We start from the raw sequence: 13,867 nt of genomic DNA on the forward strand, positions 1-13,867 counted from the left end.
GCAAGGCCATAGAAGAAGATGCACAATGTTATGCTAAACAGAGTGAGAAAACTAATGTTAAATGTTCTATAACAAAGAGGAGCAGCAATCAAGCATATATCACATTCACATTTCCATAAAACTAGAGTTTGACTACTCATCTTTTCCTTCTTGGAATTCTAAAAGAGATTAGATACGAATTATTGCTACTTTCTAGACAAACGAAGCTCTCATGCGAATTCATGGTGCAGTGAGGCCGATTTCGCTGTTTTTTGCCGGCTCGACGTCGCTGACGCCTTGGTACCTCTTCCATGGCTTGTAGTCCTTGCGCTCAAGCATCCTCTCCACCTCCTCGAACTGCAGGCCCTTGGTCTCCGGCACGGTGAAGAAGACGACGACGAGCGCCAGGAAGGAGATGCCGCAGAAGAGGAAGAAGGTGGCCGACGTCCCGAGCGCCTTGGTCAGGGACAGGAAGGTCTGCGTGACGATGAGGTTGGAGACCCAGTTGGCGACGGCCGCGATGCCGCCGCAGATGCCCCTGAACCGCAGCGGGTAGATCTCCGAGTTGACGATCCACGGCACCGTGCCCATGCCGGGGGAGTAGGAGACGATGTAGGCGCCCAGGCCGATCAGCGCCAGCCACCCGAAGTTGTTCGGGCACCCCTCCGTGTAGAACTCCCGCTGGTCCGCACGGCACGTCCGCCGCGACGCGTCGTTCAGCGCCAAGCAAGCTCCCGGAAGCAGCTGCAATGCAAGTCCGGCGAGAAGATGTATCACTTACAATTCCGGCAAGATGAACATGCATGCAGACTTGAGAAAAAATGATTCGTGCTTGCCTTGTCTCCCTGGTGAGCGCAGAAGCCGCAAGCAGAGGCGGCCTTGAGGCAGTTGACGCAGCTCCAGGGGACGTCGGGGTTGAACTCGGGGCAGGTCTGGGTCTGGTTCGCGAGCAGCTGGGTCTCGAGGTTGCTGACGGGCGGGGCGTGGTGCGCGGCGCCCAGGAACGTGCCGCCGAGCACGGCGAGCCACACGACGATGCCGACCAGGCTGATGAGCATCAGGCGCCTCCGGCCGGCCCTGTCCACGAAGAACATGCTCACGACCGAGCCGACGGCGTTCAGGCCCGAGGTGATGAGGGACAGCGCCATGGCCGTGTTGTTGGAGGCGAAGCCGGCCAACTGCACGATCGTGGGGCTGTAGTACATGACGGTGTTGATGCCCACGAACTGCTGCGCGACCTGGACGATGACGCCGGCCATTAGCCCCCGGCGGACCACCTTGCTGCCCAGCGCCTTCCTCAGCTTGCCAATCAGGCCATGCTCGCCGATGGAACCTTCAAGGAGCACCTCTTCCTCGACGGATTGGCGCATGGCGTCAATCTCTTGCTCGACCTCATTCGCAGGGTAAATCTTCCGCAAGATTTCTGAAGCTTCCTCTTTCCTACCCTGGTTTTTTCACCAAGAAAGAAAAACTTCTAAGTAGTTTTCCTTTTCCTAAAATTTGTAAGTAGTTTTAGGCCGGCCTTTTCTATCCTTTTGGCAAAAAAAAAACCCCATTGCATATGAACTACAGTTTTGTACATAAAGTCATAAACACAGACCTTCCTGTAAAGCCACCTTGGTGATTCTGGCAGCATCAGCATTAGTATGAACTGGACCAAGGCAGGAAGCCCTGCAATGCCAAGCATCCATCTCCAGGTTCCCGGCACCTTAACACATTTCATCGAGATAACGTCAATGCTACCTCTTGCCAAAAAATGCTTTTTTGCCAAACTTGTAGAATATGAAAACAGTATAATGTCAGTGAGTACCTTAGTAAAGGCTAGATTAATGAGGTACGCCAAGAACTGGCCTCCGGTGATGAGAAGACCATTTGTGCTTACAAGAGCACCTCTGATTCTAGCAGGGGAGGCTTCGGAGATGTAGAGAGGAGCTGTCATGGAAGCCATTCCAACTCCAAGCCCAACAAAGACCCTCCCAACGATGATTACTGTTGGTGTTGGGGAAAATGCCATGATCAAGGCACCACCGAAGAACAGGGCATCCGCAATTATGATGGAAGGCCTCCTTCCAAACTTATCATTCATCCAACCACCCAATGCAGCTCCAACTATAGCTCCAGCAACAGCCATACTAACAATTGTTTCCTGTTATTCGGAATAAACCGTCACATGTTAGCCTCAATTTTTCTTTCTTTCTGAAGAAAAAAGACGTCACAAGAACTGTGGTTTAACTTTTTTTTCCCTCGAACAAGCTGGAGAACTGCAGTTTAACTTGAAATAAAGTAAATGATCTGGACCATTGGAGAAGGTCGTACCCTTAATACAGTGCTCTTTTCCACCGCAGCGAAATCATCTCGAATGTACAGAAGTGCTCCAGATATGACACCTAGCAGAACATTTTTTCCAGGATGGCAAACCAATTAGCTAGATTGCACTTTTGAAGTATGGTTGCAGGAAATCAGAATGCCTAAACATTTCTGAATGCACCACAATATTAACATCATCATGATAGTAATAAATAAAAAGGAGAGTTTAATTTTCTGGATCTTGTTTTCATGAGAAATTCAAGGTGCTCAATAGAAACAGTTCCTCTACTGTTTCATGTAGAAGTGAAAATTTAAAAAATGTCATTTGGAGGTATTGAACAAGTAATGACTGCATTTCAATTTAAAAATACTAAAACTGCGTAGTGAGAGAGATGCCAAAGGAGAAGATTGAAATATGCATCAGCAGATCAGCTACTACCATCTTGAGATACCTGTATCATATCCGAAAAGGAGACCACCGATGCCAGCAGACAAGACAAGCTGGAGGATATAAGGTTGTGTCCATGTCAGCCGCAGGCACTCCTTGAACTCTGCCTTATCTGCAACATTGACACCGCCCTCCATTGCATCCAGGTGCGTTTACACGCCTGACGTAGGTTCAGATGCACTTAATCACGCACTTCACTGCATCAGTAAAACAGACATTCACTAGGGTTAGCACGAAGAGCCCAGGCTCTAGGAAACTCTGCTTGTAGAGCAGATTACAGAGGTTGCTCAGTAAGGCCAATTTCAGTGAAAATGTTATAGGAGTATCATGAACATTAAATTTGCTAACATATATCAATAGTATGAGGAGAGAGGAGAGATGAGTGTCATGAAATATGAGAGGAGTGTCATCACCATGACACTCCACTGGCACAGTTCTCAAGTTTCCAGTCTTAGTAACTGTGTCGATGACACTCTCACTGAGACTGGCCTAAAAGAAACATAAAAAATATATATATAGAATCACACGGCACAAAATTCCGAGCATCAACATCACTCAGAACATATCCACAAAATCTGATGCGAGACAGGAGGAAAAAAAGGGACCAATCATGTTGCGAAAATTCCCATCAGGCTTATCCAAATCAAGAGGCGGGGAATCTTATCCCAATGCCTTTTGGATGCAGCACCGGAGCACCCAGTATCCAGCATTGCAGAGGACTAGTGTCTGTACCCGTAAACCATAATCATGGCGCATGATCTACTACCCAACCGTGGCTAAAGATAGACCAAATCTTTATTGACAGAACGGATAGACGAAATCTTTTTCGACAGAACGGATAGACGAAATCTCAACGACACGATCTTCGTTTAAGACCGACGGACCGAATCTTCCCCCGAACGGGAGATGGAGGATCTGCAGAGGAAACGGCCTCTGGCGCCCACAACAACCTCCCGTACTTCCGGTGAATCCCTTCCACTCTCTTGACACGGAGAAACGAGGGCTCTGTTTGGATCCATGTGTTATTTAGTAACACACCCTAAATAACCCCCAAATAACACTTGATAGCCAAACATATGTGTTATTTGGCATTAACACCCCCCAAAACTCTAACCCCTCCAAGAGGTGATTATTGTGTTACTTCTGGTGGGCCCCACTGAAAAAGAGAGAGCATTGGTTTTTAAGTATCATTAAATGCTAAATAATATTAGGATCCAAACTAGTAAGTGTTATTTCTTTGGAGAGTTATTTAGAGGGGTTAAAAACTAACACTAACACTAACACTAACAATAGGATCCAAACACGCCCGAGGAAACGGAACCCGCAGAATCCACAACCTCTCCACACGGAGGAGGACGAGGAGGAGGAGGAGATGGAGGAGAACGAAAAGCATGCAGATGCAGGGGGCCAAACGCCCAAACCAAGCCAGAAACCTCACCGAGAGACAAAGCGAACGAGCAGTCCAAAACCCCGCCGTCGAGTTGAGACTTGAGAGCGCCGCTCCGCAGCAGCAACGTCCCCGACCCACCCAACCCGCACGGGGACGAGCCGATGATGAAGGAGCAAGCAAGTGGCAGCGGCGCCGCGCCTCGATTTATTGCGGGCGCCTCCTCGCACCCGCACGCGCGCGTCCACGCCACGCGGGGGCTTCAAATGCGGCAGCGGGGGTGCGCCTGCGCGCGGCACGGCGACGCAATGCGATGCGATGCGATCCCTGCCGTCCGAGCCCGGAGCGGACAAAAGAGGCAGCGCCGCGTTCGGGCCGGTTTGCCTGTGTCCTCCCTCCTCCTCCTGCCTCGCGGTCGCGGCCAGAAGTGGACGCCCTGCCCGGTGAACTGCGCGGGATCGCTTTGACTCGCCCCCGCCGGCCTGCCGCGCACCGCGCCTTGACCGAGCGTCCGTTTCACAGGCCGGTGCCGGCGGCGCGGGCAGAACTGAGGCTGAGCGGGGTTCGGGCGCCGTGTGCCAGCGCCGCGCGGCCGGGCTCGGATCGGAAGAGCGCACCAACCAAACCGTCGTGGCGCGGGCGGTGGGGCACTGGGGTGGGTGGCGCGGCAGTTGGTTGTTGCACGGAACTTCCCGGATCGGAACCTCTCCTCTCCGGAATTCGGGCGCCGCCGACCTGCTAAAGATAGCGTGCGCGGTTGCTTGGAGCCTCGTGGAATGCAAGAACCGTCTACTCCCTCCGTTCTGTATACCAGTGCAAAACTTAAGGCCTCGCAGACCCTATGGGCCATGATGCTGTGTGATCCTTCTATGTGAATGTAAGGGCATGTACAACGGGAGTAAATGAGTCGTCTGCAAGCGGCTAATCTGATTCTCCGATGGTCAGTTATTGCCGAACCGCGCGTTGCCGTCGTCTCGTGAGATGACGGCACGGGCTCGTGGACCGAGCGCAAATCGACGCCTCGTCGCCCGTTGTACGGCACGGTGGATCCCGTGCTCCTGCGCTGGATTTCCCGCACGCGAATCGTTGAGATGACGGCAAATGAGTTGTATCTGAGATTGAGTTGTGAATTATGTGCTTTGTAAAACTGAACCTATTTCAATATAGTGTATGGCCTTTTCTTTTCCAGTTCATCGATCAATTCACAGTATCAATCGATCAGTTCACGATATAAGTCGGTCGGTCAGCTGATGGCGATACAACAATACACAAAGATCTATTTCACATGTTCGATCACCATGTTTCATGAGACTAGGTATATATTAAATAGCTAGCAGACAGTCACACAGACACACTATTGTACAAGTCGTCTGCGTGCAATATTCTAGACACACACAGACGACAGCCGTCTAACCATTGTACATGCCGGAACGGAGGCCGCCAAACCACCGGCTACAAAAAGGTTTAGTGAAAGAAGACTATGGTGAGTAAGGAACAACAAGAGTCAGCTAGGCACCACCACTTGTTGACGAGAGTAGAGGATGTAACATCGTTAAATGATTTGTGCCTAAAAGGCTAGAGTGATGAGGCGCCGATGTATTTGTGATCAACATACAAGATCGACTGATCGAGTCAAACAACACTAGGGTATGGACAATGGGATAGCTGCCCTGCGGTACAATTTTGAATTCCAGGGTCTGACTTAGGGAAAAAAAAATCGAATGCACCAGCCGGGAATCGAACCCGGGTCTGTACCGTGGCAGGGTACTATTCTACCACTAGACCACTGGTGCTTACGCTAAACACAAACAAAGGTTTTTCTAGTATACTTTCCATCACTTCTTTCGCTGACACACAGCGGAATGTATCTGATACCATCTGTCTGTCTGTCAGGACTCGCCGCACAGCACATACGGCTGCAAGTTTGTTCTGTTGTTTAAAGGTCGTAAATGTGAAATATGAACGTCTATTAACTTGTTTATCTCACCAGTCGGCCTCAACAAAATCGCACCACACGTCTACAACAGAGAGAACATGTATATGTGTTTACTCGCACCAACCCCACAAGCAGTAGAGGCACAAGAGAAAGGAGCAACTGGCTCACAAGGAAAATCAAGGGGCGGTTGACTTCATCCATTATGCCAATCAGTGAGTCAATATAGCTGGAGAAATCGCAAGGGATACGGCGACAAACTGTAACGATACACCAAGGGCGAAGATGCACGTCAGGAATTGGCACAGAAGCAGCCGGTACAAGAAACTGCAGCCTCTCGTCGCTACCACTACCAACAGAAAAACTGAAGCTGCAGATTTGGTGGCACGCTTCATCTAATCCCAGACTTGCAGATTGGGCAGAGTTTCTTTCGTCTCAGCCACTCTCGATACACTGCAACATGAAAAAACAAGCCAGCATCAGAAACACGACAGAGTCCAGTGAAGGTTCATGAAACGCAACAACCAGACTGCATACCTCTTTATGGAACTTGTGAAAGCATGGCAGATGGCGAATGGTATCTCCCACAGAGGGATTTTCTAGGCAGACAGCACAGGGCTCTTCGATGCTATTCGACTGTCAGAAACAGATCATGGAAAACTAGTTAGGATTTTTGAAAATATAGAGGAAAGAATAGAGAGATGCCGGGTTGGAAGTTACCTGAACTACTGACTGCGGCAAATTGTTGATCTGGCTTTCTGAAGCACCAGTGTGCTGGTGGTTATTTTCATCCAGTGCAAGTAGCGCATCGTAGTCATTTCTGCAACAAGAGCTCCTTTAGGACATGCTCTAAAAGTGGGATTTTTTTTTTTGTTCAAGCGAGAGCTGTTACAGTAAGCATATGAAGAAAAGATATTGGCCAGAAAAAGAGTTCAAACAAATGATAAGTGGGTAATAAATTCATTTCTTGACAGTTTATCTTCAGAAAGACCCATGTGCGCAAAGGACGTAGTTATGTAAAAGTTTCGGTCAGAGCAATAGATAAATGAATCAAACATGTTAAGAGTTAGACTGTTCTGAGTTCTCAAATCAATCAGGTAACACGAAGGCCAGTGAAACAATAACAGATAAACAGGAGCATGATCACTTACAAATCAATGTTAGGTTGAATGCGCGCAGCACCAGGATATCTTCCTAAAACAGCTCTCTGAAAGTTGCAAACCAGAAGCTGTTAATTATGATCGTTTCAGTAAAGCAATAAAAAAAAACTTTAACTCAATGAAGACTATAGGCAAAGCATAGTTCAGGTAGCAGCTGAGAATGCCCCAGTGGTAAAGTTAGAAGTCCAAAGCAAATATCTGGAAAGTACAAATAGAAGCCACGGTATGATAGCACTTCTGTTGGCCGTAGATGAACATACAAATGATCAAGTATTATCCAATCATATTCCAATGTCAATTAATAATCTAGTAACACAACTGGAAACTAAAAAAGAAAGCTGTATAATTTTATCTTATGATATCTGGACATTCTAAGTGACAGTGCGACACTTGAGTTAATGGTATGTTAGTTTGTCTAGACAAAACCAGAAAATCTACTTTACATAGGCACTAATATATCAATATTGACAGGTAATACAGAATGAAAAGGGCAAGGGAAAAAGATTACCAATCCTGAAGTTATTGGAGCCCTATTCTGCAAACGGGAAATCATATTTGATGTTGCCAATTCAGCCCTAAGAGCATTTCAATAAGAACTTAAACAGGAAGCCCGGGCACCTCTCTAAGCAAAAAAGGGATAAAACATGTCAATTTAAATAAATACAACACAGAATAGGGGCTTTTTCGTGATATACATTTTTTTCTGCAAGCATATTTCTTATTTTTTATATAGAAAAAGATCCTAACTTCATATTCACCTATTAGGACATCATATAATTGCAAGAAAAACTCATAGAGACACTGATCACATATCGGATAGGTAAAACATCAAAAATGAGTTCAGTGTTCTCACACTGTTGTTTGGGAACCGCCTTACAGAACTAGATGTCGGATGTGTGTCTTCCTCATGTTGAAGTGACATTGCTACAATTGCATCCATCTGTTTCAAGGAAAATTAACTGTTTTATGATCTTCAAGTTGAATGGAGTACTTAGATAGAGCTGATGATAAATCCCTTACCTCTTCTGTAGGTGCGAAACGAGGAGATTCATTGTAAAGCTGCTCCTGAAGCTGGCGAGCCAGTAACTCATCTGACTCTAATTGTGCTTGTATAGTAGGATCAACAGAGGTTCCATTACTATATCCACTCGAACTAGATCTAGCTTCAGGGGTTATATCATCAATGGTTATTACAGGAATATCATGTCGATGACTGGTACGATTTCTGCCAGCTATTATTTTTGGTGGTGAAACAAAAGAAGCTCCAGGTTCATCATGAGCAATAGAGCTTTCACCGGGATGGGAGGAAGTTGAGGCATGTTTTCTCCTTCCTCTACCAATCATTATTGTTTTAGTTCCCATAATATCAGAAGCCATTATGGTTGCTCCAGATCCGTGATCCTGACTAGATGGTGTGGAAGATTCAGATTCTTGTTGAGAACTACAAGTCAGTTTACCCATCAATGAAATGGGTAATTTACTTGTGTGGTTATGTGTTGTTCTCCAACCTTGCTCCACATCCATATTAGAACTGTTGTTGTTTACAACAGAACTTCCGGTAGCAGTGAGAGAAATCCTGAAACAGGAGGGTAACAAAAGTTCAAGCCATACAACATGTAGACTCTCCAACAATACAGTTACAAGAGTCATCAGACAAACAAAGTATTCATTTCATATCAATACAATGTATCTTTCTGAACTAAGTTAAATGGGCAAAAGAATGATTTTTGAAGTAATCAGTTGGGTATCAGTGAGGCCATGTCCATGAAGCTTTATAGTTCTACCAGCTCAATTCGACTAATATTTTTTTCACATATGCCCAGTTGCCATGTTTTAGATTAGAAGAACTCAAATGGGAGGGAGGGAGGGAGGGAGGGAGGGAGGGAGTGATGAGAATGATGTGAAGACAGTTTTATGAGAATATATACGAGGACATGCCTCCTCAAAATAGCCTCTACAATTTGTTCACTATCGCTAATATCTTTTCCTTTGTTGCGGCCTGATAAACCGATTTCAGAACAATTGCTGCTGTTGCCATGATATGCAGACTGTGGAATCAAAGTCTTCCCAGCTCTGTCTGTTCTCAACTTTTTTGCTGCCCTTGTGTCCAAATTGCATCCAGAGGTCAATTTATCCTTCATTGCATATCTCTACCTTGTCATTATTGGTGAATTGTGAGTGAGATCAATCACATTGCTTCTGTCAAATGCATCAAGCTGAGGATGTGGATTGTGCAAATGTCTGCTTGGAGAGCACATTTCCTGCTTTTCATCCGCATTTACACTTCTTTTGGCTATGTTAGATGGAGAAATGCATCCATTACGAACCAACTTTTTTTGACCCATATGCCTTTGAGGAACACCACATGGACGGCTTGAAGGTCCTGCGATGGCCTTGTTAGTGACCACTTCCCCTTTGACCTCCCCAGAACTTGATCCATGACAAATATCAGCACCTGCTACACCTTTCAGCCTATTGGTGGTGCTAGCACATGTGCTGTTTCGTGGTTTTCCTACTGGGATGGTAGGAAGACCTGATCCTACACCAAGAAAGCTCACATTCCAATGATTTGTATCTTGCTCACTAACCTCCCCATTCACTCGGCAGCCATGGCTCCTTCCTACATTCACACTACAACTGATGTGGTCAGAAATGCTGCTGCTTTGATCCAAGCCACGTTTTTCAGCCCTCTTTCCGTTCTCAACAGATATTTCACTCCTGTCAGATTTCTGTATGGAAATTTTTGCCTTGAGATTTTCTGTTGCCAGAATCCGTGCCACGTCAGCTTGTTTGAAAATATGTTCTGTATCCGAAGGTGCAGGCAGTATACTACAAACATTATCTTGACTTGATAAACCATGCAAGGAATTACTACTGGTTTTAAATCTAATTCTGCGACATGGTATTGGATTAGCAGCCGTCATTGTAGCATCCCTCCTAACAACAGAGCTGGATACAGGGCATGTTGACTGATGTGTTCGGTCAGGAGTGTCAGGAACCTCAAGAATTTGATCGAAATTCATGTCAGCCATATGTCAAACTCTAGTTATTTAAGTTGCAGAAAACTTGCCCCTTCACCTGCAAATGCCAACTTAAGATTCAACAATTTGTCCTATGCAACGCTTACTTCACAAAACAAGCATTCCTACATATAATAATTAATAAGAACATTATCTATCTAAACAAGAAGAAACACGAACACTTGATTGAGGATCTTAAAGGAGGAAGCACAGCTGCTACATGTTAAGAAAATCTGACAAAGTAGCATGTTTTAACAATGCAGGGACAGGACTCGCCATAGTCAGGAGTGGGAATAGTAGGTTAAAGCATTGAATAAAAAAAGAAGAAGGAAGGTGGGCAGAAGGTAGACCAGGGATGACACAAGTAAACACCATTAAAGTGACTTTCTGTATGGAGGGGCTGGCAGAAACAATCAGATTGGAAGGCATCGGGAAGGGGATTAAATAACCATGGGGGGATTAGGAAAGATAAAGTATACATGGAGGAGGAGATGAGAAACAATTGGACAGGACCCAATGGTTGAAAGTTCAAACAGATCACGCTGGATTTGCTAGAAATGTGATTTGCAAACTGTGCACAAAGTGCTTCCAAAAAGACAACAGAAGTAAGAAATTCACGTGAACTAGGTGAATACTTTCTTTAAAAGGAATACTTTTTGGACAAATTGATCATAACTAAGTAGGATCAACTGTTCAACCTAAGACAAAGAGAGTTAATGTTGAGCATATTAATCAGGTGCCAGCTTGTCCAATCTTCAAGTGGAAAATGGTAATCAGCTGCTATGATGTGTCAGTTAATTGAAACAATTTAAAACAACAACCTGATTTATCAAGTTTTACCGAATCAGCCACTGAGTTGTACTGCAACCATCTAGAAATGTAATAACTAAATGACTCAGAACAGATTTCACACACCCCAGAACCTAAAGTAGATAACAAAATGGTGTTACAACATTAGAATATGTCACTCAGGTGACTGGTGCCTGCTAGCCACAAGGCTCTCCATTACCAGAGGACTACAAGACTCTAACGGTCCACCGTGACCTGCAACCACGTTGCCACCGCTCACAAAGGGTTCGGCTTCAGCCTCACCTGCTTGTCCCCCTCTTCAGAGGGCTCAACGAGACAGGCGGTGCCAGACCGGTGGCACGTCGGGCGCCGCCTGCCTCCGGCGCACGAAGGATAAGATTCGTCACTGCCGCGGGTCGAAGGGCGCCGCAACAGGGTGGGAGAAGAACCCCCGACCTCGTGGCGGATGGGGAAGGGCGCAAAGCCGCGGCGGAAGGCGGCGCCGGCGCGGAGGGAGAGGACTCGCCGTGGCGGCGACGGCGGCGCGATTGGGAGGAACGCGAAATGCAGCCAAGCAGCCTCGAACCGAAATCACATTAAAATTAGCGATAGAACCCTAAGGAAACTAGCGCCACCCGACGGTCTCGCCGCAGGGAACCCATCGGAATGTCTAGAACGAGCGAAGAACCCTAGAACGCGATCATCCGACAGCAGCAACGAATATTACCTCGGTTTTCCTCCCGATCTGGTGGCGAGGCGCACACGACCCCCCAAGTCGTGCGAATCTGGGGGCGACCCGGGGGTGGGGGGCTCCGGATCGGGGAGGCGGCGGCCGCGATAGCCGCCTGCTCCCAACGGCCCTCTCCGATTTATCTCTCTCCCGCTACGGCCTCGGCCGCTCTCCCTCTCCCCCACTTCGGTAGTTCGGTGTTGGGTTTTGAGTTTGAAATCTGTTATCTCGTCGCGTCTCCTCTGGTTTGCGTTTCCGCTGCCGCCGCTTGGGGGATCAGGACATCAGGATCAGGTAAACTAGTGGGCTCCGTTTCGTAACTGGTGGGCTCCCGCGGTGAATCCGGCTTTGACACGGTTTCTGTGTGACGTGTCGCAGCAGCAGGTGCGCACGTGAGAGGAGCGACGACATGCTCTATCAGCAGGCCATGTTTTGTTGCCATCACTTTTGGTCCGTGGGCCTGCGGCCCAGGTTCACGGAATTGACTCTTTCTTTTGAGTTTTTTTAATTTTTATATTATATTATTTCCGATTTGTCAAAAATATATGCCGAAATTTTCTTTTTGCAAAAATGTCATCCTGCCGCCAGTTCAACTGGCGGAATGAAGATACCGCCGGATGAACCGGCGGTAGGCGCACTGCATCATGCATACCGCCGGTTCATCTGGCAAGAAGGGTACTGTAGCGATCCACGCGGGAACTGTAGCGACTTACCGCCAATTCAAACGGCGGTAGTGTAGCAAGGTACTGTAGTATATTTTCAAAAAATTATAACAAATTCATACGGATTCGGATGGTGATAAAATTTATACAAAAATTATAGACCTCGACGAGATCTACAACTTTGTAATTCAAACTTTTTTCATTTGGAATCATTCTGGTGTTTAAATAATCGACACAACATTTAGATCTAAAAAATCAGATCTAAACAAGTCGTGCTGCTCATCAGAAGTGCACCGGAATTTTTTTATCTAAACAACGCTAGACTTGTTGTAATTATAAAGTTGTTTAGATCTGATTCCCGGTGCACTCCCGATGAGCAGCACCATTTATGCCATTTTGAGTGATTTTGGTGATCGAATGACAACACAACACTTGGACTAATATGATTGTTAAAATGACCATTCTCAGGCTTTTAGGTTCAAGTGATGACAAAGAGAAAGAGAAGATAGGTGTAGCAAGGCCCGAAGGGCCGCCACTACAGGGGTTCCCCTACGAGGCTTCAGATCAGGAGCACCGGAAGAACCGATGCCTAAGCATCGGTGCATCCGACGCTTGTCGGAAGAACCGACGCTATGATGTTTGGTGCAGAAGGGAATCGAAGCCAAGTTAGCCTATAGGCACCGGTTGAACCGATGGTCCAAGATAAGGCATCGGTGCATTGGGCGTACTGTGTACCAGAAACGCTGTCAAGTGCACAGGAGAAGTTTCTTCAGCACCGGTTCAACCGACGGTGCATCAGAGTATTGCGTCGGTGCATTGACGTCAGCAGAAGAGAAGAAGGCTGTGAGTGACCGGTTTAACCGACGGGCAAGCATCGGTTCAACCGTGGTCACTGTGTCAGCAGTCAGAAGTTCAACGGCTATTTCGCGTCTTAGAGTGACCGGATGAACCGACGCTACCCCTGCCAGAGGCATCGGTTCATCCGATGGTACGCAGAATTTTGCTGACCGTTGGAGCAACGGCTACAAGACTTGGTGGCCTATATATACGCCTCACCCCGGCCATTTGAAGATTGCTGGAGTCCCAAGACACCTCATACACATCCAAGAACACCTCCAAGCCATACAAGAGCCCATTGATCATATCCTTAGCTTTTAGCACTAGCTTTGTAAAGTGTGAGTGCTAGATTAGCTCTTAGTGAGTGTGATTGCAAGACCTTGAGCCTTAGTGAACCAAAACAAGAGTTTGGTGCGCCGGCACCTTGGAGTTTTGAAGCTCGCCGGCAACGTCATCGACCCTCCGACTCGATGTGGAGCGGCGACGACATCTTTGTGCGGGGGACGTGGAGACTCCCATCCTTTGTGGAGAAGCTCCTTAGTGGAACCCGAGGCCAAGGTGATCGTGATTGTGTTCACGGAAGAGACTTGGTGGCCGAGTAGCAATGCTCTTAGT

General features: G+C 47.0%; 1 protein-coding gene, 1 non-coding gene and 1 pseudogene across 4 annotated transcripts; all 3 read right to left on the bottom strand.

Annotated features, from left to right (window-relative positions):
- Nucleotides 1–9: 9 nt before the first annotated feature.
- On the bottom strand, nucleotides 10–4,911 carry LOC120682403 (probable inositol transporter 2). Of its 3 annotated transcripts, none has more exons than XM_039964280.1 (7): nucleotides 4,173–4,911; nucleotides 2,739–2,931; nucleotides 2,296–2,366; nucleotides 1,790–2,125; nucleotides 1,580–1,687; nucleotides 816–1,424; nucleotides 10–723 (listed from the first exon to the last, which is right to left on the bottom strand). In XM_039964280.1, exons 2-7 carry the CDS (start codon nucleotides 2,869–2,871, stop codon nucleotides 220–222), a joined length of 1,761 nt encoding a protein of 586 aa, XP_039820214.1. In that variant the 5' UTR covers nucleotides 2,872–2,931; nucleotides 4,173–4,911; the 3' UTR covers nucleotides 10–219. The 3 variants fall into 3 exon arrangements, with proteins under 3 accessions (XP_039820214.1, XP_039820215.1, XP_039820216.1); XM_039964281.1 differs by lacking the exon at nucleotides 4,173–4,911 and adding an exon at nucleotides 3,148–3,541; XM_039964282.1 differs by lacking the exon at nucleotides 4,173–4,911 and having other exon boundaries at nucleotides 2,739–3,265.
- Nucleotides 4,912–5,843: 932 nt separating this feature from the next.
- On the bottom strand, nucleotides 5,844–5,914 carry TRNAG-GCC. Its single transcript has one exon. It is a non-coding gene; the product is annotated as a tRNA-Gly (tRNA).
- Nucleotides 5,915–6,156: 242 nt separating this feature from the next.
- Nucleotides 6,157–12,006, bottom strand: LOC120683488 (annotated as a pseudogene).
- Between the last annotated feature and the right edge of the window lie 1,861 nt (nucleotides 12,007–13,867).

The sequence above is a fragment of the Panicum virgatum genome, chromosome 7N, assembly GCF_016808335.1.
Source record: "Panicum virgatum strain AP13 chromosome 7N, P.virgatum_v5, whole genome shotgun sequence".
Lineage (NCBI taxonomy): Eukaryota > Viridiplantae > Streptophyta > Magnoliopsida > Poales > Poaceae > Panicum > Panicum virgatum.